The following is a 22,265-nucleotide window of genomic DNA, read 5'->3' on the forward strand; positions in this document are numbered from 1 at the left end:
TGCTTCAGCTATGTACGTATATGCACGGAACACAGATTTACAAGGAAAGTCTCTGTAAGGAACGCAAATAATCGTAGAAGGATAACATACATGGATCAGACCTTGGCGGGGATTGGAAAACGACGTCATCCGCGGATTTTCAGGATTGGGCTGCATTGCTATATCACCCATCATATAGTCGTAGAATGCGTGTCGGATTAGTAGTTGATTGACGACACGAAAATCAAGTTGCGTCGCGTGTAGAGATGATTTGGATGGCATCCATATCGCTGCCTCCTTGTGCTTACCATAGCCCGCTTTTCGGGAAATTGTGAATGTGTAGATCGTCAGCAGAAATACGGGGGAATGAACTGCCTGCGGTCAGTGCTCAAGGACAGCTTCAGGAGTTCATTCGACATCTGCGACTTGAAGTTAGCGATACATCGGGAACTGGTTTGTTGAATAAGGTTGAAGGTGGCAATCCAACACGTCGTGATAGGTACATTGTGAGCTCAAACATTGGGATTGTCCCGGTGGCCATCTATCTTGGTGATATACGGAGTACTCAGGACTTTATTTACTGTTAGCGTTGGAAAGTTTATACAGCATCAGGCACCAAGGCACAAACATATCATGTGATAGCACGTGACTATCCGCGGGGCAGAGCTGCATGGCTGGTCGATTTGGCTCGCCGTATCGAAATTTGACTAATTTTGTCCGAAAAGAGTCATACACACAGCATCAACCGATCCACCCACGTTACCAGCGACGTTACTCGACCGTTTAGCATTGAATACAGGAAATTAGTAGAAGGGCTAAAAATGGCGTCTGATTTGACAGCGCCCATTTTGGACGCTCTGTCGTCGACGGATCAACCTCTCCTCTCCACCGAAGCCTTCCCCTCCACTCCGTCCTTGAACATAAAAGCTGCGTTGGACCGTCTAGCGTCGCGGTCAATGGTGGAATATGAGACAATAGACAAAGAAGCTCTTGTCCTGACAGAAGAAGGCGAGTCCATTGCCGCCAATGGCTCGCATGAAGCCAAGGTCTTTGACGCTGTTGTTCAAGCCATCGACGGATTGAAAATCACAGATCTTCCCGGCATTGTTGGAAAGGATGTCGCCAAGGTCGGACAGGGCAATGCCTTCAAGCGAGGATGGATTAAGAAAGATAAGGATCTGCTTCGAGCGAGCACAGACAAGATCCAAGACGAAACGAAATTGGTACTACAGACCGTCAAGGAATCGCAAAGCTACCCGGATGCCAAGGTTATCGCCGATTTGAAGAAGAGGAAGCTAATCACGGTATCCAAAATACTAAGCTTTAAGTTCTGGAAGGGTGCAAAATATGCACGCGAGTTCGTCAAGGAAGAAACCGATTTGACTGCAGATATGCTCACCAACGGATCGTGGAAAACCGCTCATTTCAAGCCGTACAATTTCAAAGCAAAGGGTGCCCCAACACCCAGTGGTGCATTGCATCCGCTCAACAAGGTCCGACAGGAATTCAGGAGTATCTTCTTCGAGATGGGATTCGAGGAGATGCCCACCAACCGCTTCGTCGAAACGGGTTTCTGGAACTTTGACGCTCTCTACGTACCGCAGCAACATCCCGCCCGTGACCTGCAGGATACTTTCTACATCGCCGATCCAGTAAAGGCCGATCCCCCTCGCGAGGATCCTCCCAACAACCCGCACTTGACCCGGGCGTCGACTATGCCATCATCAGACAAGAAGCAAGAAGACAAGCCGCTAGACTACAAGGCATATTGGGACAATGTTCGTGCTGTGCACGAAAACGGTAAATACGGCTCGATCGGATACCGGTATCCCTGGAACCCAGACGAGGCCCTTCGACTCGTCCTCCGAACACACACAACATCTGTGTCGACTTACATGCTCCACAAACTGGCCGCCAACCCCCGACCAGCCCGCTACTTCAGTATTGACCGCGTCTTCCGCAATGAAGCTGTAGACGCCACCCACTTGGCCGAATTCCACCAAGTCGAAGGTGTCATTGCAGACTTTGGCCTTGCCCTTGGGGGCTTGATCGGATTCATGGAAGTCTTCTTCGCGAAGATGGGTATTCATCGTCTTCGTTTCAAACCGGCTTACAACCCTTATACGGAACCCAGTATGGAAATTTTTGGATTTCATGATGGATTGGGGAAATGGGTCGAGATTGGGAATAGTGGGATGTTCCGTCCGGAAATGTTGGAGTCTATGGGGCTGCCAAAGGATATGAGAGTGTATGGCTGGGGGTTGAGTCTTGAGCGACCTACTATGATCAAGTATGTTCCTACCCCCAGTGTGTCTTGACATGTGCTAATGAGTCAAAAACAGGTACGGAGTCAGCAATATCCGTGAACTACTCGGTCACAAAGTTGATCTGAACTTCATCGAATCGAATCCAGCTGTTCGTCTCGAGAGGGATTAAATTGGGCCAAGGAAGGATTGATATTTGACAAATGAAAAGAGATGAAGGATGAGCAGAAATGTGTAATGAATTTAAAACTCACGGTATAAAAAGGAATTTCATTCATAGAATTATTCTCTAGCCATCATCTAATCTGATAAGTTACAATCTACAAATGTCCCGCCCGTATCTGTGCCCCAGCTCGTATTCTCAGAAATAACTGTGGCTCTTCAGTAGGCGAGTTTGTATATAAAATAATATCCGGCGATTGGATGTACGTTAAGTGTTCTACCTCCTCTCTCATGGGAAGAAAGAGTGAGGAGGCCTTGATGTGCCGGTTTTAAAGAGAAATAGTAGAATGGCTTTTTGGTTATTTTTGTGCTTCTTTTGTATTAGGTATAGATTCGAAGAGTTCTATCAATTCTCGGTCTGATATTTCTCGTCCGGTTTCCATGTGAGATGCTGGAGTGGGATTGAATTGAGTTGGATTGGATATGTATATCAATCATACAAGTGTCATCTACTATCAATTAGCTTCTCGCCGAATCTCAAGATTCAGAAACTAGACTCACCATCAGGCACAAAACCCTAGCCCATCAATCCACCACACACATAAGAACATCAAAGAAAAAATTCGCATCATTCATATCATCGATCCGATCCGATACCAAAACCGAACTCGAATTCATCAACCCATTTTAATCGAACCCCCAATCAACATAAAAACCACAGGCAAACAATTTTTTGACAAAGACAAAAAATTTATCGCTGAGCACTCCAGACATTCTTCAAATATCCATCACGCTGCGCAAGTCGGTTAAGCGAGTCATCCGCCTCACCACGAGCGCGCACAAATCCGCTGAGCGCATAAACCTGGTTTTCGCCGGTGTAGCGGCCGTTCTCGTCAACGTTGCCGATAGAGATCTGCACAGAGGCATGGTCGTTGGCTTTGATGATGCGGTTGGTTGCGCTGCATTTGCGGGGGACGTAGCTATTTCATTCATTAGATTAGTTCTTTCTTTTTTCCTTGAATTCAAGAGAGGGGAACTAACAGATCGACAATCTCTCCCTTTTCGTTCTCCATTTTGGCTGGTTTGTATGTGTCTTGGGGTTGACTGGTGTGAAGGGAAACGGTGGTGCGAACGGGCGAAAATTTCAAGGTGCCTTCAACTTCGAGCGAATTTGGCTTTGTCGGGCTTACCGCAAATTCGGTGGGGATGCGTTGTGTGGGTCATGTGACTTTGCCGGTAAGTGCGTGCTTATTGTTATAGTGCGTGTAAATAATCGACTATCAAACTATCTTTTTATAAAACACTTTTTGTCGCTTCTAGTACATCCTTTTTCCATCGCACCTCAACATTCCTAGGCCCATCCTTGCCAAACTTCACCAAAATCACTCGTTCAAAATCTCCCTTTTTCCCCGAATCATGTAATTCCGGCCCCGGATGATCTAATGCAAGAACGACCCTCTGATCATCAAGCAATTGCAGACTTCGTGGACATACAAACTTATCTGTCCACGGCGGATTTTCGCTGTGAATGAAGTCAAGTAGCCCCTTTCTTCGCCCTTCTTTCTCTGCCAAACTAGAAGCAGCAGAGGTACTTCGATCCAGGAACTGCGAAACGATAGAAAGTAACAAGAATTGAGGCGGATAGAGAATTATCTTGCCCGCTTGAGCCTGCTGTATCCATTTCGATGCTGGTAAGAATCGTGCTTCGTTGATCTCTATCCCGCCGTCTGAAGTGGGTATTTGCACTTCCTGTCTACCTCCTTCCGGTAATCCCTGTGCTGTAATAGATTCATTTGCCGATGAGCCTGGAATGGGTAAAAAGTAAAGATACATCTGCGTTGAGAATCTTTTTGGTAGATTCGGTGGTGTTATCCAATGCGTGAAAGGTATCAGATTATCTTCAATCGTCAGCATATCTTTCTATTGCAAAGGCATGGTGAATAACCAGAGGAGAGAGTGGTACCTGTATCCATCTCAGCAGCGGAATTCTGCCCCCTCAACCATTCCCCAAATCCAATCTTGTTATTATGAATATCATGTCTTCCCTTCTCCCTCACCGCATCATCTACATGTATCAACCTACCATCCGTCGCACCGCTATCTTTAGCAAGTAAAATCCCACTCTCCTCAAACAATTCCCGAATAGCAGCTCTCCGATAATTGAGTGCATCGAAATGTCGCCGCGGATCTTCTGCTGCGCAATCGAATTCTCCGTCTTGGTGGGGAGAGATATTGCCTCCAGGAAAGACGTGCGCTGATGCGAATGATGTGGAAGTTCTCACTCGGTGTAGGAGTAGGACTTCATTTTCTGGGGAGATGAGGACGATACTTGTATAAACTCAGTATCAAATACATACATTGAGTATCTGGGAAGATATACCTTGAACTCGGTCGCGCGACTGCCACGTCTCTCTTTTCCGATTTTGTAGGCATTGTTGATTCAGAACTACGTGCCGAGCTTTGATGCGCTGAAAATGGTCGATGGCAGCTATAGCAGTGATTCTTTGCGTGGTGTCTCCTTGTACTTGCTGATCGGCGTGGGAGTGAGGAGCTCAAGCATAAACCAATTGTCTCGATAGAAGTGTAATTATAGACAGCAATTCTGTGCCATCTGGGAATGGATAGCATTTTATACCAGAGTATATACGACGGATGAATAGGAGACGTTACCTCGGTTGCATATTAAGCTTGTAGTTGGCATGCAGTTAAGTTACATGTAAGCTAGCAAACGCGGGGGGGAGCATCAGGTCCGAGGCTTATCGGACTAGTCCACTTCAGATAAACTACAAGCCTACACATGAATCAAATGCGCCAATTCGCGTAAACAATCATAATACATTCATAAGACTTTTCTATCACTCATACAAATCATTGCTTATAACCGTCAACAGGATCTATGAGTAGAGCTTCTTGTCGAAGCTATGAAGTCCGTGTACATTACCCTCTGCCTGGGCACTGCCACTTCGCAGTTCGAAGCGAACAGTCTTATTGTTAACTGAGTCGTGCAACTCCTTAACGCTGCGAACACCAATATCCTGCAACGAATGCTGGATACCGGCAATAAGGTAGGGAACGAACTTGGTCACAGATCCACGGTCAAGGACAGATCCAGACACACCTTGAGCGACAAGGACTCCGTCCTTCTCCGAGAAATATCTAGCAGTACCAGCGTTGTTGGCCTTGCTGTCCTTTCCACCCTTACCAGCCTTCTTATCCTCCATGGCGTCAATGCTACCCATTCCACGGTAAGCCTTGACAAGTTGACCCTCGCTGCTAACGAAGTATTCTCCAGGAGATTCAGTAGTACCGGCAAGTAAACCACCCATCATCACAGTGGAAGCACCCATAGCAAGACCCTTGACGATGTGACCAATGTTCTGGATACCACCATCGGCAATGCAAGGAACGCCAAATCGCGCAGCGAATGAGGCAACGCTGTGCACAGCCACGGCTTGCGGACGACCAACAGCCATAACCTCTTGGGTAATGCATGCACTACCGCTACCCATGCCAATTCTCAGGCCATCGGCACCGGCGGCAATCAAGTTTGCGGCCTGCTCTCGCGTGACCACGTTGCCGGCAATAACATCAATCTGGGGGAATGTCTTCTTAACCCATTTGATCATATCGAGCTGGTACATACTATTTCCCTGGCTGCTGTCGAGGATGACGATATCAAGACCAGCATCAACAAGCATTTTCAATCGATCCTTGTCGCTTTCACGGGTACCGATAGCAGCTGCAGCAATGAGCTGCTTGGAGTGGGGAAGCTTGGATGCAAGAGGATAGTGGAGGTTCTTTCTCAAATCCGAGCGAGAAAGCAGAGAAACAAGGTTGCCATCTTTATCCACAATAGGAAGCTTTCCCTTCTTAGAGTTACGCAAAACCTCGTTGGCTTCGGCCAAGGTAGTACCCGCAGGAGCAGTAACAAGATCGGTAGACATGACTTTGGTAACAGGGTCTGCATCGGAGGTGTGGAATTGAATGTCACGGCTGGTAACAATACCGACGAGTTTGGATCGGAGAGTACCGTTTTCTAATTGCCGAAATTAGTAAATGTCACCAATATTAAAATACGTAAATCGTGGCATATGGCATAAAGAGCAAAAATCAGATAGGAATCTTTTCTCCACACAGCTTGCGCTGACTACGGTGGAACGAAAGTTATTTGTAAAGATGTTGGAACATCATGAAAGGCAACGATACGAGGTCATAAACGGAAGAGAAGAAAAAGAACCTACCAGTCACAGGAAAACCACCAAACCCCCAGGTAGCCTTCAACTCCTTGGCCTCAGCAACAGTGGTCTTGGGAGAGATAACGACAGGGTCGAGAATAAATCCGTTCTCGTATCTCTTAACCTTACGGACCATCTCGGCCTGGTCTTCGGCAGAGCAGTTGTGATGAATAACGCCCAACCCTCCGAGAAGGGCCATGTGGATGGCCATGTTATGTTCAGTGACCGTGTCCATAGGCGAGGACAAAAGAGGCGCTTTCAAGGAGATGCGCTTGGTCACCGGCGTATCAAGAGTAACATCGGAAGCAGGGAATCCTGGTGTGAGGGGTCAGTAAAAAGGTGGTATTTTTTGATAACCCAAAAAGTGACCGCCATACCGATATAACCGGGCAGGATGAGGAAATCATTGTAAGTCAAGGCTCCGTGCTTGTCCGAGTCGAGCAAGGTCTCAACATCCAAACCATCTCTGGCAGGATATTCCTTCTCGAGGATTTCCAGAGCCTTGGTGTAGTCCTGGATCTCTCCTCTGGCATGGAAGAATGCCTGGGCGTCGCCGTTGGTGATAGTCATGGTGATAATGAAAAATTACAAAAATATGAAGAATTGAGGGGGTATCAGGGAGTAAAACGAAAAGGAATATATGAGAAAACAGTCAACAAACAACGATGATAAGTTCCTGTTGACGGGGAAGAGTTTCCTTTCCCAAAGAAAAGAAAGAAAAAAAAAGAGAAGGAAGAAGGCGAATTCTGGATTGAGGTGAATAACTTTTTTTTCGGTTGTGTGGGGTCTATAGTCACGCTAGTCTCTGATTGGTCTAAGACAAGGGCGGTGAACTGCCAATCGGCTTCGATACCAACAGTGGCATATCGATTGCTGGTTGGTTGGTTTCATGAGACAATGGATGGATGGCTTTTTGGAGTATATCTGAGATAGTACCATAATAGTGACTTGTGTGAGTAGCTTCTAGTTTCAGACTCCAGAGCGAAGGTTAGGTATGAATCCATTCTCGTGGGATGTGAAAAGACTCAACAATCGAAAAGGACGAGACGGCGACTGGGATTTATTAGTGGTAGAGTGTGGCAGTCTTTACTGTCCTTTGATCCAGCGCAGTGCGCCCTATCTTCTTTTTTTCTTCTTTTTTCTTCCTTCGCTTCCCCCTTAGCGAAAGAAGCATTCAATTGGGCCTATTTCGGCTGTTTTCTTGCCAACGACGAGGCAGATTGACTTCCTAGATTACCTTTTGTAGTGGAATATGCCCTTGTAGTGGACATACCCAGGAGTCGAGGACTGACCATCTAACCATGTAAGACTACATAACTCCGTTAATATACTTTGAAAGGTTATTAATAACATTTATATAGGCCTGCACGGATTGACTCGCGATAGATGACGACACCATGATTGCGAATGAACCTAAATCATTGGGCTGCATATATAAGTCGTTCGGGCTCTGGAAGAAGAATCATGCTATTAAGGTATCCACTACCCAGTCTGGATGAGGACGTCTTATGGGATGGCATCACAGGAAATGAAACAACATGGCACCTTTCAGCCTCCTCGTGTTCCTCAAAGTCAGACAAAGCCGGGGTAATTACTCATATATACATACAACGCCTTATGCAAGGTAACGCTAATGAAGAGTGTTTTATCATAGTCTCGAGACAAACATGCAACCAGCTAGTGAGTCGACAAAGCTTGAGGATGCTGATGGCTTCTTTGAATATGTCGGGAGTGGTAAATTGAAAGACAAGAGTGTGCTAATCACTGGCGGAGAGTGAGTGTATATTCATGCCCATGAAGAGAAGGTACCTTGGCTCATTCTTCTCGACACTGGGTCCAGCTCCGGAATTGGTCGAGCTGTAGCAGTTCTTATGGCCAGAGAAGGTGCCGATGTGACAATTGCACATCTGCCCGAGGAGCAAGAAGACGCCGAAGACACCAAGAAAATGGTGGAAGCTGAAAAGAGGTCTTGCTTTTTGTTTGCGGGGGATCTGACAGATCATGAGAATTGCCGTCGGGTAGTTGACGAGCATTATCGAAGGTATGAGTTGTCCAATGTGCCTATCCTGGATCTCTAAGATGTACTGACTCGGACTTTCTAGTTACGGGAGTCTCAACATCCTCGTGAACAACGCATCTAAACAGTACATGTGCAAGACTTTAACTGATATTGATCTAAATACCGTTGAGAGCGTTTTTCGAAGCAATATCCTGCAGATGTTTGCAGTTACCAAGTATGCACTTACGTACATGAAGCAGGGAGACACGTGAGTATTGGCATACCCCATCAATGTCTTGCTTTCGTCTGACATTCTATCTTCTACAGCATCATAAACACAACATCTGTCGTCACTTTCCGTGGTTCTGCTAGTATGGTAGATTATGCAGCCACCAAAGGAGCCATTGTAGGGTTTACACGCTCCCTGGCAACTCAATTGATCCCTAAAGGCATTAGGGTCAATGCGGTTGCGTAAGTCTCCAACCGTAAGATGTCTTAGAAATAGTACACACTAACAGCCTAATGCTGAAGACCTGGCGCCATATATACCCCAATTCAACCCGATACACGGCCGGCAAAGCAAATGGAAGGTTGGCATTCGAAGAGCCCACTCGGACGTCCGGGTCAGCCCAGTGAGGTAGCCCCTACCTTTGTGTTTCTGGCTAGTCCTGAAGCTTCGCTATACTGTGAGTTATCTGCCATTTCGTGCTATGTATTCAGCTGACACTCGATCACAGATGGTCAGATCTTGCATTGTTATCCTCTTGGCGACTGAGTGTGGTTTGATTCCCCCTACTCTTCGTGACGCTGCCGGCATATCTTTCGCAAAATCGCCGTAGGATTGCATGCATCTATTCTATTGGATCTATATGAGCCACGAGGCAGCGTTTTCTAACGCATGATCCCAGCCATTCTCATTCTTCCAAACAGCCACACTTTCGATCTCCTTCTTTCCTAGTTTGAGACCATTATAGAGATGCTTTTAAGTATTAGATCTAGTTACTAAGATCCCGCATGAGAGAAGTACGAGTAATGCTTACCGGAAACATCCCCTCTCCATCCCGTGGCCCGCATATCTTCGCATCAGGGCTTTCCCATCGTATATTATCTTCAACCCCGGCATACTCCAGCCGGAGAACATATACAAGCGGCTCGTCCTTGAAGAAAAATTTCAAAGTGTTCGGCACTTGACGGGCCGACGAAAGATGAATAAAGCCCGACTGTAAGTCCAGATCGCTGACAGGCAGTCGGTCCGGTAAAGACTCAGGAATGGGTGCACTCGATGGGACAAGTTTGTAGACGTATTTTAAATCATCTGAAGAAGCCATGTTTGATCTGATGAGATGCCAAATGCAGAGTCACAGACCAGCAGACCACTACTTCTGATAAGGTCCGAGCTCGTTTCTGCTGCAAACAATGCTGTGTTTGTACGGTGGGGCGATCTTGATTCAGCATCGTCATTTTCGATGATTCAGCACCCTGAGGTTTGAAACGGTCCGATACGACTCTTACACACAGTTGGCAGACGCAATAAGCACAATACCGTAATTACACTGAAAAAGCGGCTGTTTTTGTGGCTTGTAAAATCACGTGACTGCGCACGGCAAAACAAGCCTCAGCAACCGGCAAAGAGTCGGCTATTCCCGATCAGGACAAATGTAAACAAGAAGTCGGGCAACCCCTCCCGGTGCTACCAAAGGAAACTGCGACCGAAACCAGGCCTTGCCCTGTTCCTGTTAGTTTTGTTGTTATCACCGCCCGTCGTCGAGATCAGCCTTATTTCGGCTGATCTGTTCAGCAAGACGAAGAACAACTACTCACCCACACTTCCAGCCTGAAGAAGCCGGCACTTCCTCCTTGCTCGCTTGTTCATCCCTTGATTGCGACAACATCTCCGCCGTCGTACAAACGAATCTTGAAATTGACACACACTGATTTTGCGCAGGGACGCAGGCATGTGTTCCTTGGTGCTCAACTGTTCGCTTAACTCTCATCTTCGAACCTTCCACCTTCCACCATACACTGCGTAATGTCCCATCCGACAGCATTTAGACGATCACAAACCGACATCGGGACGTCGGCCTCGAGTCCATTGCGGCATGATTCCGTTGTTTCTACGATCAGCTCATCCGCCTATTCTATCTTTTCGAATGATGCGGCGCCTAGTCGAAGTAGTACCATCTCATCGAATGCTTCATCCCTGCATAATTTCGGCCACAAGCGTGGCATGAGTGAAGTCAGTGTTTTGACCTCAGGTTCCTCCACCATACACGACAGAAGACCTTCTGCAGCCGAGACATATGGCAATGTCCGGCGCTCTTTGCGCCCACTTCCTCAGGCACCCAATGCTTCTCCAAAGAGCTCACTGAAGGACGGCTCAACTCGTCACGCTAGGAGCTATACCATTGATGACACCGTATATCGAAAGCCTGTATCTCCTGCGGGTACACCCGAGCGCAAAATTAGATGGCAAGATGAGGAACCGTCGCCTCACACCAACACAGAATTCCCCTTCCCAGCCTCAACGCCTCCACGACCGCGTTCACAGCATTCTTACGGCCCACACAGTCCTCTTACACCCAGTTTAACTGCATCCTTTACAGCACCAGAACTCGAGACATTTCAAAAGTCATCTACAGGCCACCTTCGGACTCTCTCAAAATTTGCAAAGTCTGGAGAGACCGAGGAGTTCACTATGGATTCAGCTCTACCTTCAGTTGTCGGTCTGCAGGGTAGAAGACGACTGAAAAGATCTGATTCGATTCGTGGAAACGCAGTCGCCCAAACGAAGAATTTGTCGTCATCCTGGGCAGCTGGCAACTGGATGGACAAACAGAGACAGTTTCTACAAGCCTATGAATATCTTTGCCATATCGGAGAAGCAAAAGAATGGATAGAAGATGTCATTCAAAAGGAAATTCCGCCCATTGTGCAGCTTGAAGAGGCTCTCCGGGATGGTGTGACATTGGCTGAGATTGTACAAGCTCTATATCCCAACAGGGCGTTACGGATCTTCCGGAATCCACGTTTGCAGTACCGTCACTCCGATAATATCGCTCTATTCTTCCGCTTCCTGGATGAAGTCGCATTGCCTGATATATTTCGATTTGAATTGATCGATCTGTACGAGAAGAAGAATATCCCAAAGGTCATTCACTGTATCCATGCTCTGTCGTGGTTACTCTATAAGAACGGCATCGTCGCTTTTCGCATAGGGAACCTGGTCGGTCAACTACAATTCGAACATCATGAGCTCGAACAGACGCAAAAGGGGCTGGACAAAGCAGGCGTCAGCATGCCCAGTTTCTCTGGAATGGGAGCGACCTTTGGCGCCGAACCTGAGCCGGAACCGGAACCGGAGCCAGTTGAAACCGAAGAAGAACGAGTAGAACGCGAATTACATGAGAACGAGCAGTCTATCCATGAACTCCAGACACAGATTCGGGGTGCTCTACTGCGACTCAAATTGGGTCAGGTCATGAACCAACTTTGGGACAATGAACAATGGATCGTCGACCTACAGTCCATAATACGAGGTGACTGGGCACGTCAGATCGTTGGTTATCGCTTGCAAATGCGTCAATTTGCGGTCAACCTTCAAGCTATATCGAGAGGATTTTTGGTCCGGACACGCAGACAAAATGAAGAGGAATGGTGGCAGCTCAAAGAACCGGAAGTCCTGAAGATACAAAACCTTTTCAGAGGCCGCAAAGCTAGGGCTCAAATATCTCATTTGAAAACGAGGATGCGACGAGAGGAATCTGGAGTGAAGTCTATCCAAGCGGCAATCAGGGGTGCACTGCAACGAAAACAGGCCTCTGACCGAGTCCAGGAGACCAAGGGTACGGAAAAAGAGGTCAAAAAGCTTCAAGCAGCCATTCGTGGAATGCAAGCACGCCGGTCTGTAGGTCAAGTTACGGCTCAGTTACAGCACGAAGTTGGATCGGTTTTATTCCTTCAATCTGCTATTCGAGCCTCGGCTCATAGGGCTAAGTTAGCAGGTCTTAAAGAGGAGTTGGCGCAGAGTGAAAACATTATATGCTCTCTGCAGTCCTCTATTCGTGCTGCAGCAGTCCGCAAAAACCTCGAAATTGTTCGAAATCAGCTCGATGAATATCAGGAAGCGGTTGCAGATCTGCAGAGTATTATTCGTGCCAACGCATTGAGGTCTAATCTCGAGCAGCAAAGAACCTCGTTAGCGAAAACGGAACCAGAGGTGCTGCTCTTGCAATCTATGTCTCGCGGAATGTCCTTGAGGAAGCGGGTCACATCCGATCTTGAAAACCTTGAGAACAATACGCCGCTGTATACCACTTTGCAATCACTTACACGTGCTGCTTTGGTGCGAAGGGATATTGGGCAGATCCTCTCTGAGCTGGAAGATAACGAAGATGAAGTCATCCAACTTCAAGGGCTTATTCGGTCAATGCTCGTCCGCATCGATGTAGGCAATATGTTGTCGGATCTGGAGGCCGACGAAGACGCCATTACCGACTTCCAAGCACGCATCAGAGGTTATCTCGTTCGACTACGATTTGCTGAAAAACAGCGCTTCTTCCGAGAGAATATGGACAAGGTCATCAAGGTCCAAAGCTTTGTCAGGGGTAAAATTCAAGGCCAGGCGTACAAGAGCCTTACGAGTGGAAAGAATCCCCCTGTTGGTACTATCAAGGGTTTTGTTCATTTACTCAACGACAGTGATTTCGACTTTGATGAAGAAATTGAATTCGAAAGACTCCGAAAGACTGTCGTGCAGCAAGTCCGGCAGAACGAGATGGCAGATCAGTACGTCTCGCAGTTGGACATCAAGATTGCGCTGCTAGTTAAGAACAAGATTACCCTGGATGAAGTTGTCAAGCATCAAAAACATTTTGGTGGACACGTCGGGTCTCTCCTGTCGAACAACAACATCTTGTCAAAGGATCCGTTTGATCTCAAGGCATTGAACAAGACTTCACGAAAGAAGCTCGAGCAATACCAGGTTTTGTTTTTCTTACTTCAAACCCAGCCACAGTACCTCGCTAGGCTCTTCCGCAAGTTACGAGAGCAAAATACCAGTGACAAGGAGTACGAGAAGACAAAGCACGTCATTATGGGTCTCTTTGGGTACTCACAAAAGAGACGAGAAGAATACTATCTCATCAAACTGATCACTCGTTCCATCAAAGAAGAGATACAGAGCTGTCCGTCTTTGCAAGACTGGGTTCGATGCAACTCATTCTGGATCAAGCTGTTTGTGGCATACGTCAAGTCGCCAAGAGACCGGAAGTTTCTCCGAGAAATTCTCAATCCAATTGTCAAAGAGTGGATTCTTGAGAACCCAGATATAGACCTTGAGAGCGATCCCCTGCAAATATATCGCACTGCTATCATCAACGAAGAACTCCGGACTGGCCAAAAGAGCAGACGACCACTTGATATACCAAAAGAAGCTGCTATTCGCGATCCGGAGACGCGGGCTATCTTCATCCAACATCTTGAAAACCTTCGTGACATTTCAGAGCAATTCCTTGGAAGATTCCACGAAGCGCTGCCCAAGATGCCTTTCGGTATACGCTATATTGCCAAGGAATTATATGAGATGCTTCTCGCTCAGTATAGCAACGAAGATCCGGGCCTCGTGCTACAGGTAGCAGGTCAATGCATATGGAAGAATTATCTTCAGGCTGCTGTCTTGGAACCAGAGAAGCATGGTGTACTCGATCATAGCTTGGACCCTAAGCATAAGAGAGATTTGAGCGAGATTGCCAAGGTCCTCTCCCAAGTAGCATCAGGGCGCCTGTTCGGGGAAGAGGGAGTCTTTCTACAACCACTGAACCCTCATATCGGCAACTTCATTCTGCGTTTAGGTGAAATCTGGGGCGATAGTAAGTTTTCCAGTTTTTATGTTTCTTCAAAACAAGTCTGACTTGTCTCTAGTGATCTCCGTACAAGAAGCAGAGTCTTATTTCGATATCGATGAGTTCAACGATCTGTACGCGAAGACCAAGCCAACTCTGTACATAAAAATGTCCGACATCTTCTCAATCCATCAACTCGTTGCATCTGAGATCGACTATCTATGCACACGGCCGGACGACACACTCAAAGAGATTATACGTGATCTTGGTACAGTCAAAGCTAGTCAACATGAGCTTATGGGAGTCCGGTCTTCTGAAATCAGTCTAACACTCCATCCAAAGCTTACTAATATGGAAGGTGAGAATTAGCACCCCGATTCGAATTATATTTTGGGACTAACGAGAACAGATCCCGAAGCTGGCATCAAAGCCCTATTCATGGAGACCAAGAGGTGCATCCTTTATATTATCAGAGTTCAGTCCGGTGCAAATCTCATGGAGATCATGCTCAAGCCCCCAACGGAAGAGGATGAACAACGATGGCTGTCTCTTGTTCATGACGAGCTTTCCGCAAACAACAAGAGGAAAGGCGCTTACTCTGAAATAAACACAGCGCTAGACCTAAGTACCATGAGCTATGCGGACTTGAAAAGTGTCGCCCTCGAAAACATACTTCAGTTGGAGCAAGTAGGAAAGATTAGCCGACATAATCAGTACCAAGATATATTAAATGCGATTGCGGTGGACATTCGAACCAAGCATCGCCGAAGGATCCAACGGGAACGAGAGCTAGAAAGCGTTCGTTTAACACTATCCAGACTGAATGACCAGGCCGAGTTCCTTGAGCAGCAATTGAAGACCTATAACGACTACATCGAGCATTCAATGGCCACTCTCCAGAATAAAAAAGGCAAGAAAAGGTTTCTCTTACCCTTCACGAAGCAATGGGACCACGAGCGTGAACTTCAAAAGACCGGCCGGGTGTTCAAGCTTGGTTCCTACAAATACTCCGCACGCACCCTTGCCGAAAAGGGAGTCCTGGTTCACTGGAAAGGTTATACAGAGCGTCAATGGGACCGAGTTGACCTCAGCATTTCCAGTAACGAAGTGGGAGTGTTCATTCTTGATGGAAGTAGCGGCAATATGATGATACCCGGTGCCAGTGCCCAGGTACCATTGGATGATCTTTTGCAAGCACAGTACAACAATACTCAATTCCTTGATTTCTTCGAGGGTACATTACGGGTGAATGTTGATTACTTCTTGCATTTGATTATGAAGAAGTTTTACAATGAATGATCGACTATTTGTCTCTCGGTGTCTCTGCTTCGTTTCGACGAGGGCATGGCATTTCTTATGTCTTACAGATTGACTTTACGGCTTTTTATGATCTTGCAATTACGTTCGATGATATCCTTACAGGTAGGCTGGTATTGGAGTGTTGATTGATATGTTATTTGTTTTTCAATAGCGGAATGACTTTTTTCTTTTTTTTGTGTGTGGTTATTCCTGCATAATATTTCTGTTCATGTTTGTTACACTCATCACTGCATATATTTTATCTCCTTGTCTCGTACACCTTCTTATCCCTCGAAGTGGAAAAATTGAGCTCTCTTGTCATGTTCATATCCTCAGCATGGCTATCTTCTCTTTCAACCTGTAGGTAGCGTATATTAGGCGTTATATTCATTATACCATGCGACACCACAATGGATTGAGATAGTACTATGCGCTTTTGAAATAGGCAAATATGTAGGACGGACGTGATTCCTTGCAAATCTTGAAGGGAAAACTATTTCCCTGAACTAATAACAAAGGGATGTCCACGTGACCGGATCGGAGGTGCGGCGGAAGGAAGAGCTGCCTCAGGCTGCTAAACCAACTCGTAAAGCCATATGGCATCAGGCACGTTTGTTTGCCAGTCTCCTTTCAAGCCCGTTCTTGAACACGGAGCAGTGAACCAACAGCATTGGTTCTGGACATCAGATATTGACTTTCCTTTTATCCACATTTCATTTGTTTCTTTTGCTTTCCAATAACAATATAAACGATGGATTTTAGCAGTCTCAAGGAGCAGGTTAGCAACCTGACCTTGTACGATATCAAGGCCGGTGTACGCAAAGTTCAGAATGGTACGTTCTAAAGAAATTAGCAATTGCAGAGATCTTCCAAGATATTTACTAATATTGGTATGGTATAGCTGTCATGAATTATACAGAAATGGAGGCCAAGGTCCGAGAAGCTACCAACAATGAACCGTGGGGCGCATCCTCGACGTTGATGCAGGAGATTGCGAGTGGTACACATAACTAGTCAGTTGCGGTTGCGATCCGATCTGCTTTGCGCTTCTTTGTTGACATGATTATGGAACAGCCATCTCCTCAACGAAATTATGCCTATGATCTATAAGCGATTCACAGAGAAGACGGCGGAGGAGTGGAGACAAATATACAAGGTCAGCCTACAATCTTTTGACGCAGTATTCTGAAGGGCTCGGCCTAACAGTTGATTGAGACAGGCATTGCAACTCCTCGAATTCCTTATCAAGAACGGCTCCGAACGCGTCGTCGACGATGCTCGATCTCACTTGTCCCTAATACGAATGCTTCGCCAATTCCACTACATTGATAACAATGGCAAGGATCAAGGTATCAACGTACGCAACCGATCTCAAGAGCTGGTCAAATTGCTAGGCGATGTAGATGCCATCCGCTCAGAGAGAAAGAAAGCTCGCGCCAATCGTAACAAATTCGGCGGCATGGAGGGAACTGGCGGTGGATTCGCGAGCGGTGTTGGCAGCGGTGGCAGATACGGTGGTTTCGGCAGCGATTCATACGGAGGTTACAGTGGAGGCGTGTTTGGAGACGGAGGTGGTTTCGGCGGTGCAAGCGACCCCAGCGATTTCAGGGATACTGCCAGAAGATCTAGTCGGTTCGAGGAATACGATGAAGACGATGATGAAGTATCGGCACCTTCTCGCCGAACGGCGGAATCGAGGACACAGGCTAAAGCATCACAACCACCGCCAAAGGCGCCTGAAGTTGATTTATTTGACTTTGGTGATGATGATGTTGTTGTCTCTACGCCGGCGACGGTACCTTCTTCGACGGCTGCAGGGAAACAGCCAGCCACTGCTGGTGGTCATGGTATAGATATGCTCGGTGGAACGACCGGTGGAGACGATGACGATGATTTTGATGATTTCCAGTCTGCATCACCACCAGCTGCGCCAACAGTTACCACTTCCGCAAGCACACAGTTTGTTGCACCGAAACCGGTATCTGCAGCCCAGGGTGCCGATCTCACGGGTCTCGTTGGATTCACTTCGAACACAACAACACCAACCGGTTCTACGACAGTGTCCCCTCCCCCTCTATCAACCACAGGCTCGGCATTCGCAGCACCACTCCAACAGCAACCAAAACCATCCGGCTACCAAGCCCCAACACCGAACTACTACACTTCCATAAACGCCGGTCTAAACAACCAATCCGCAATGTCTCCCATATCAACCCTTGGCAGCAGCGGCAGACCCGGTATGGGCGGAAGCACATCATCCTTCTCATCACTCACTTCACCAACCTCCACCATAAATTCACCTTCATCCTTAGTGGCAGCAGGTAAAAAGCCAGCATCAACCGGCGCAAAATCATCCGGTGGAGATGCTTTTGGATCCCTATGGAGTACCGCAAGTGCGAGTGCCGGCATACAGAAGGCCACAGCCACCAAGGGACCTAATCTCGCTAGTATGGCGAAGGAAAAGTCTAGTGCTGGTATTTGGGGTACTACTTCTAACACTACTTCGAATCATAATAACAATAGCGGATTTTCGTCCAGGCCGGTGAATGGAGGTGGCTCATCTGGTGACTTGCTTGGTTGATATTGATTATGCTGAAAGCGCGGAGAGTGAGATTCGGGAATGTGAGGAGGATGATGGTTTAGTAGATAGAGGTATTTTTGCCGTTGTTCATTGCGTTTGATATGTTACTTATATAGCCTTTAGTCCTTTTTTTCATTGCTGTTTGTGATTTTCTTCGTCTTGATTGATTGATTATAATGCCAATTGATAGTTTGTTAGCCGGTGAAATTTGTTGACAAAAGTATATGGACTTTGGAAGCTTAAGGATTGGTACCTATATAGGTTGATAATGGACGACGTTACCTGCAATGAACCTAGATCGCATACACGAAGGGATGGATAAGAGTCTGAACGGAGCGGACTATAACTCTTGAGCTCGCACTCAAAACAAATCGTCGCTTAGGTGCTGACTTTCAGACCATTCTTCAAGATCTTCGCAGCAAGCTCGTATGTCTCATTTTTAGCTTTTACAGAGACCTCGCCAGTGAGCTTCTTGTCAAACGCATGTCCACATCCCTTCATCCTGCGAATTATGACCTCTCTCCCAGTAGTGTGCCCTTCATCCTTCGCTCTCTCTGCCAGCTCTTCTGCCTCTATCGCCGATGCATCCAACTCCCCTGTAACAATTAACATATTACTCGGAAAATTAGTCGTATCCGCAAATGCAGGCGATATTCTCGGATCACGGGCATCCATCCCTCTAATATACGATTCTCGAAAGATTCTAGTCCAAAACGGCGAGCGGTCCTTCCCACCTGGCACGGGAGCTTTCCTCAAACTCGGGTCTTGGTAAAGATTCGTCGCAGGGTAGAATGCTATAAGCGACGTGAATGTTCCTCGCGGAAGACTCGCGGAGGCAGAAAGTGCAAGTGTGCCGCCAGACGAAAAGCCGGATATGGAGACGCGTGAGGCCTGGTATTCTTTTGGATGATCAAGGACATATTTTAGAGTATCCTCGACATCGTTGAGGGCTTTGGGGAATGGGTATTCGGGGGCCAGACAATAATTGACATCAAGTACCACGTAGCCGGTTGTATCAGCGATGAATCGGCAAAAATCATCGTCAAGACCATGTAGAGGTATCGCCAGGCCGGAGCCGTATAGATTTATGAGAACCGGGGCCGGAGTTGAGCTGCCAGTCTCTGTCACGGGTGGCTTGTATACATGGACTTTGATAGTGCGGTTCTTGTCGCGAGATGGGATGTCTAACTTGTAGTCAAGTTTCGAGGATTGTGGTGAGGCCAGTAGCTTGATGAGGAGGCGTGATAGGGTGACAAGGACCTTTAGATAGAGATATCGCGTAAAAGCCCAGAAGTCTGACATTGTTTAGATAACTGTATCATGTACTCAGTATGAACTTTGATATGGTAAACTTTCCCTGGGAGCGTTCTTACCTCCCTAGGAAGGTGTAGCCCTTCAAAAATCAGTACATAACTACTTAACATAGGTGAACGGTTTATGAAGTTGATAGTCGTAAGTTAGTTGACGATGACTCAAACTTCGAGAGACGAATCATAAATCGCCAGAATACGAAATGCAGCCTAGGCTTATCTAGGCATGCATAGTGACTACATAGTAAGTTAAACCCTGAAAAACTGACCGGGGTAAGCACAAAGGAGTCAAATCACAACTTTTCCATCTCGAAAGAAGGAAAAAGTATGTTGACATGTAGGGTCAGAAGTACCGAAACTCTTAGGGATTGTGCTGGCAAATCACTGTAAGTTGCCACTTCTCTGATAGAGTGAGTTTGAACGATGGCTCTCAATCGAAAACTCTCAGACTCACGAGTCGATGTCCAGCTTCTTTTCGTGCGGTGTGAGCGTAAGTTTGCCGAACATGAGAAACCACTGAAGTACAAACGGCACATCAATGCAATGCAAATCATAGTTAAACATTCCTATTAGAATAGTCGACACCTCGTGGCACACAGTAGAAGTTTCGAAGTCGCTTGGCAGTTGAATCAGTGGACCCTTTCTTTTCGCACCAAAGACATTTGCGCTCAAGCAGCACGCTGTTCAGACCAACAGCTCAATGGGAAACTTTAAGGGTTCCAAGGTTCCAACATATCCCGAGGACTTTCATGCCCCTAATATACCAGGGTCCGGGTCCAACGGTCAACACGCTCAGGGTTTCCGCTCAGACCTACTATATCGACAAGCTAGACCATGAGGCCCTATGTCTGCAAAATAGGTTTGAGGGAAAACCCTAAATCATCATTACGGGGTATCCAGATGTCGCGAGCTAATCAGTTTCTTCGTTCCCAGAAAGTCTGGCCCACGAGGGAATTGATATTTTCACTATCTGATATATCTAGGTAAATGGTCTTTTCTTGCCCTTTTTTCCTTTTCTCCTTTACCTTGTCTCTTTTACCGTGATGAGACTTCTTCTGTTCCTTCCGTTGTATGATTGTATTTGCGAGCATGCATTCATAACTACTCCGGAAGGACTCGTTGCTTTTTGAATCTGGCATAACAAATCGGGAATATTTCGCTTGGAATAAGAATGGATCCCTCACCTGCAGCAACAGACATCTTGGTCCTGATATGGGTTCTAACAGCTATCTCGTTGATCATGGTTGCCTTGCGCGTCGTGGCAAAAGTGAGGATCAACCAATTCAGGATGGATGATATCCTAATGATACTCACTTTGGTTTGTACTGCCTATTGCGATCTTAGTATTATGGAATAGATAATACTGACTCAGGCCTCACTGATAGATCCTGAGTATCGTCGCCGCAGCGTTTAACACTACCGGAGTCAAATATGGCTACGGCCATCCAGATGCAACCGTCCCTGAACCCGATGCGTCGCTGGCCCGGAAGAACTACCTCTTCGGACTGGCCGTGCTTATCGTTTGCACAGCTCTAGGACGTGCCGCCTTCGTCTTATACCTGCTGGCCATCCTAGGCAACCAGAAATGGCACCGTATCATCCTGATTGCGCTTGCTGTGATGGAGGTCGCTTTCAATCTGGTTTCTGTCATCTTGATCTTTGTTGACTGTACACCCTCGGCATCGCTGTGGGATTATTCAATTCCAGGAAAATGCTCTTTGGATGCACTTCAACTCAACTGGGGCTATTTCCAGAGCAGTATGTGCATTATGTCCTTATTTCTAACAGATTCAGCGAACTGACTGGATGGGACTTATGACAGTATTCAATGTTTTTGTCGATCTTTATCTAGCTGTGGTTCCCACGTATATATTTTGGCACCTCAAGCTCAAATTAGCCGTAAAACTCGGTTTGATCGCACTCATGAGCTGTGGCCTAGTGTAAGTTGTGTCAGCCTTATATCGTCTACCTTTGCTGAGACAGACCGCTTCTACAGGGCTATGGCAGCCGCACTCGCAAAAACAGTCCAGCTTCACGAAATCAACAATGGAATAATAGGTGGCACCATGAACCTCATCCGCTGGGGCTATCTAGAAGCACATCTAGTAATCATCACCGCATCTGTACCTTGTCTTCGCTCACTCATCCTTTCCGGTTTCCATTTCATGACCAGCAGTGGACATGGAGGATCACGCTCGTACGAATTGGGAGGCACGGGCGCTTTCACGGGGACGACTCGACGAGGGACTACCACAATCACAACAGTTCATGATACTTCCACTCAACGGAGGACCGACTCACGGCTACGGAATATGCTTTCTAGCAACAGGAACAACAATGTCAATGACGATGGGGCTAGCGGGCACCATATACTCGAGAGTCGTCATAGTATTGATGCTGTGAAATCTAGTGAAAGTACACAGGACTTGAGGTCTGGACAGATGGGTATTCAGAAGCAGGTGGATGTGACTATTACCATGCACGATGATTCGCCAGATGAGAATGGGGGATTTAGGCAATGATTACTTACATAATGTATATTATTAATTTAATCGAGAAAAAAGACTTAAAGTTTGTCTTGCATTTGTTTGTCAGA

General features: G+C 46.8%; 10 protein-coding genes across 11 annotated transcripts; 5 read left to right on the forward strand and 5 right to left on the reverse strand.

The window, feature by feature from the left end:
* Nucleotides 1-731: 731 nt before the first annotated feature.
* Nucleotides 732-2,565, forward strand: TSTA_036680 (phenylalanyl-tRNA synthetase beta chain cytoplasmic). The gene is made up of 2 exons (XM_002480834.1): nt 732-2,269; nt 2,322-2,565. The coding sequence occupies exons 1-2, from the start codon at nt 801-803 to the stop codon at nt 2,413-2,415; spliced, it is 1,563 nt and encodes a 520-aa protein (XP_002480879.1). The 5' UTR covers nt 732-800; the 3' UTR covers nt 2,416-2,565.
* Nucleotides 2,566-2,758: 193 nt separating this feature from the next.
* On the reverse strand, nt 2,759-3,568 carry TSTA_036690 (40S ribosomal protein S21). The gene is made up of 3 exons (XM_002480835.1): nt 3,447-3,568; nt 2,967-3,385; nt 2,759-2,914 (listed from the first exon to the last, which is right to left on the reverse strand). The coding sequence occupies exons 1-2, from the start codon at nt 3,476-3,478 to the stop codon at nt 3,157-3,159; spliced, it is 261 nt and encodes an 86-aa protein (XP_002480880.1). The 5' UTR covers nt 3,479-3,568; the 3' UTR covers nt 2,759-2,914; nt 2,967-3,156.
* A 93-nt stretch (nt 3,569-3,661) lies between these two features.
* TSTA_036700 (NUDIX family hydrolase, putative) lies at nt 3,662-4,989 on the reverse strand. Its single transcript, XM_002480836.1, has 3 exons — nt 4,786-4,989; nt 4,369-4,733; nt 3,662-4,303 (listed from the first exon to the last, which is right to left on the reverse strand). The coding sequence occupies exons 1-3, from the start codon at nt 4,836-4,838 to the stop codon at nt 3,699-3,701; spliced, it is 1,023 nt and encodes a 340-aa protein (XP_002480881.1). The 5' UTR covers nt 4,839-4,989; the 3' UTR covers nt 3,662-3,698.
* A 278-nt stretch (nt 4,990-5,267) lies between these two features.
* Nucleotides 5,268-7,221, reverse strand: TSTA_036710 (IMP dehydrogenase, putative). The gene is made up of 3 exons (XM_002480837.1): nt 7,018-7,221; nt 6,647-6,955; nt 5,268-6,441 (listed from the first exon to the last, which is right to left on the reverse strand). Exons 1-3 carry the CDS (start codon nt 7,208-7,210, stop codon nt 5,300-5,302), a joined length of 1,644 nt encoding a protein of 547 aa, XP_002480882.1. The 5' UTR covers nt 7,211-7,221; the 3' UTR covers nt 5,268-5,299.
* A 533-nt stretch (nt 7,222-7,754) lies between these two features.
* Nucleotides 7,755-9,481, forward strand: TSTA_036720 (oxidoreductase, short-chain dehydrogenase/reductase family). Of its 2 annotated transcripts, XM_002480838.1 has the most exons (8): nt 7,755-7,943; nt 8,002-8,115; nt 8,166-8,227; nt 8,295-8,414; nt 8,481-8,681; nt 8,743-8,907; nt 8,967-9,110; nt 9,171-9,481. In XM_002480838.1, exons 2-8 carry the CDS (start codon nt 8,038-8,040, stop codon nt 9,361-9,363), a joined length of 963 nt encoding a protein of 320 aa, XP_002480883.1. In that variant the 5' UTR covers nt 7,755-7,943; nt 8,002-8,037; the 3' UTR covers nt 9,364-9,481. The 2 variants fall into 2 exon arrangements, with proteins under 2 accessions (XP_002480883.1, XP_002480884.1); XM_002480839.1 differs by lacking the exons at nt 7,755-7,943; nt 8,002-8,115 and having other exon boundaries at nt 8,129-8,227.
* On the reverse strand, nt 8,988-9,984 carry TSTA_036730 (uncharacterized protein). The gene is made up of 2 exons (XM_002480840.1): nt 9,680-9,984; nt 8,988-9,618 (listed from the first exon to the last, which is right to left on the reverse strand). The coding sequence occupies exons 1-2, from the start codon at nt 9,965-9,967 to the stop codon at nt 9,505-9,507; spliced, it is 402 nt and encodes a 133-aa protein (XP_002480885.1). The 5' UTR covers nt 9,968-9,984; the 3' UTR covers nt 8,988-9,504.
* A 684-nt stretch (nt 9,985-10,668) lies between these two features.
* On the forward strand, nt 10,669-16,185 carry TSTA_036740 (Ras GTPase activating protein, putative; the record flags this gene model as incomplete). The annotated part of the gene is made up of 3 exons (XM_002480841.1): nt 10,669-14,506; nt 14,559-14,837; nt 14,889-16,185. The coding sequence occupies 3 exons, from the start codon at nt 10,669-10,671 to the stop codon at nt 15,776-15,778; spliced, it is 5,007 nt and encodes a 1,668-aa protein (XP_002480886.1). The 3' UTR covers nt 15,779-16,185.
* A 344-nt stretch (nt 16,186-16,529) lies between these two features.
* TSTA_036750 (Golgi to endosome transport protein (Ent3), putative) lies at nt 16,530-18,570 on the forward strand (the record flags this gene model as incomplete). The annotated part of the gene is made up of 4 exons (XM_002480842.1): nt 16,530-16,611; nt 16,680-16,791; nt 16,853-16,934; nt 16,998-18,570. 4 exons carry the CDS (start codon nt 16,530-16,532, stop codon nt 18,357-18,359), a joined length of 1,638 nt encoding a protein of 545 aa, XP_002480887.1. The 3' UTR covers nt 18,360-18,570.
* A 19-nt stretch (nt 18,571-18,589) lies between these two features.
* On the reverse strand, nt 18,590-19,822 carry TSTA_036760 (carboxylesterase, putative). Its single transcript, XM_002480843.1, has 2 exons — nt 19,733-19,822; nt 18,590-19,672 (listed from the first exon to the last, which is right to left on the reverse strand). Exon 2 carries the CDS (start codon nt 19,659-19,661, stop codon nt 18,738-18,740), a length of 924 nt encoding a protein of 307 aa, XP_002480888.1. The 5' UTR covers nt 19,662-19,672; nt 19,733-19,822; the 3' UTR covers nt 18,590-18,737.
* Nucleotides 19,823-20,597: 775 nt separating this feature from the next.
* TSTA_036770 (uncharacterized protein) lies at nt 20,598-22,216 on the forward strand. Its single transcript, XM_002480844.1, has 4 exons — nt 20,598-20,987; nt 21,055-21,427; nt 21,492-21,609; nt 21,666-22,216. The coding sequence occupies exons 1-4, from the start codon at nt 20,841-20,843 to the stop codon at nt 22,189-22,191; spliced, it is 1,164 nt and encodes a 387-aa protein (XP_002480889.1). The 5' UTR covers nt 20,598-20,840; the 3' UTR covers nt 22,192-22,216.
* Nucleotides 22,217-22,265: the final 49 nt, after the last annotated feature.

Source organism: Talaromyces stipitatus, genomic scaffold, assembly GCF_000003125.1.
Source record: "Talaromyces stipitatus ATCC 10500 scf_1105507295541 genomic scaffold, whole genome shotgun sequence".
NCBI classification, from domain to species: Eukaryota; Fungi; Ascomycota; class Eurotiomycetes; order Eurotiales; family Trichocomaceae; genus Talaromyces; species Talaromyces stipitatus.

What these genes read in the sequence shown, in the direction of transcription:
- TSTA_036680 (XM_002480834.1), top strand. Translation starts at nt 801, where the DNA reads ATGGCGTCTGATTTGACAGCGCCCATTTTGGACGCTCTGTCGTCGACG. An exon ending in GAGCGACCTACTATGATCAA is followed by an intron (nt 2,270 to 2,321) that starts GTATGTTCCTAC and finishes AGTCAAAAACAG; the next exon opens with GTACGGAGTCAGCAATATCC.
- TSTA_036690 (XM_002480835.1), bottom strand. Translation starts at nt 3,478, where the DNA reads ATGGAGAACGAAAAGGGAGAGATTGTCGATCT. An exon ending in AAGGGAGAGATTGTCGATCT is followed by an intron (nt 3,386 to 3,446) that starts GTTAGTTCCCCT and finishes TGAATGAAATAG; the next exon opens with CTACGTCCCCCGCAAATGCA.
- TSTA_036700 (XM_002480836.1), bottom strand. Translation starts at nt 4,838, where the DNA reads ATGCCTACAAAATCGGAAAAGAGAGACGTGGCAGTCGCGCGACCGAGT. An exon ending in GTCGCGCGACCGAGTTCAAG is followed by an intron (nt 4,734 to 4,785) that starts GTATATCTTCCC and finishes AGTTTATACAAG; the next exon opens with TATCGTCCTCATCTCCCCAG. An exon ending in CGCTGCTGAGATGGATACAG is followed by an intron (nt 4,304 to 4,368) that starts GTACCACTCTCT and finishes TGACGATTGAAG; the next exon opens with ATAATCTGATACCTTTCACG.
- TSTA_036710 (XM_002480837.1), bottom strand. Translation starts at nt 7,210, where the DNA reads ATGACTATCACCAACGGCGACGCCCAGGCATTCTTCCATGCCAGAGGA. An exon ending in CATCCTGCCCGGTTATATCG is followed by an intron (nt 6,956 to 7,017) that starts GTATGGCGGTCA and finishes CCCTCACACCAG; the next exon opens with GATTCCCTGCTTCCGATGTT. An exon ending in TGGTGGTTTTCCTGTGACTG is followed by an intron (nt 6,442 to 6,646) that starts GTAGGTTCTTTT and finishes TTCGGCAATTAG; the next exon opens with AAAACGGTACTCTCCGATCC.
- TSTA_036720 (XM_002480838.1), top strand. Translation starts at nt 8,038, where the DNA reads ATGATTGCGAATGAACCTAAATCATTGGGCTGCATATATAAGTCGTTC. An exon ending in AGAAGAATCATGCTATTAAG is followed by an intron (nt 8,116 to 8,165) that starts GTATCCACTACC and finishes ATGGCATCACAG; the next exon opens with GAAATGAAACAACATGGCAC. An exon ending in CAAAGTCAGACAAAGCCGGG is followed by an intron (nt 8,228 to 8,294) that starts GTAATTACTCAT and finishes GTTTTATCATAG; the next exon opens with TCTCGAGACAAACATGCAAC.
- TSTA_036730 (XM_002480840.1), bottom strand. Translation starts at nt 9,967, where the DNA reads ATGGCTTCTTCAGATGATTTAAAATACGTCTACAAACTTGTCCCATCG. An exon ending in ATGGAGAGGGGATGTTTCCG is followed by an intron (nt 9,619 to 9,679) that starts GTAAGCATTACT and finishes AATACTTAAAAG; the next exon opens with CATCTCTATAATGGTCTCAA.
- TSTA_036760 (XM_002480843.1), bottom strand. Translation starts at nt 19,661, where the DNA reads ATGTCAGACTTCTGGGCTTTTACGCGATATCTCTATCTAAAGGTCCTT.
- TSTA_036770 (XM_002480844.1), top strand. Translation starts at nt 20,841, where the DNA reads ATGGATCCCTCACCTGCAGCAACAGACATCTTGGTCCTGATATGGGTT. An exon ending in TCCTAATGATACTCACTTTG is followed by an intron (nt 20,988 to 21,054) that starts GTTTGTACTGCC and finishes CCTCACTGATAG; the next exon opens with ATCCTGAGTATCGTCGCCGC. An exon ending in CTGGGGCTATTTCCAGAGCA is followed by an intron (nt 21,428 to 21,491) that starts GTATGTGCATTA and finishes GACTTATGACAG; the next exon opens with TATTCAATGTTTTTGTCGAT.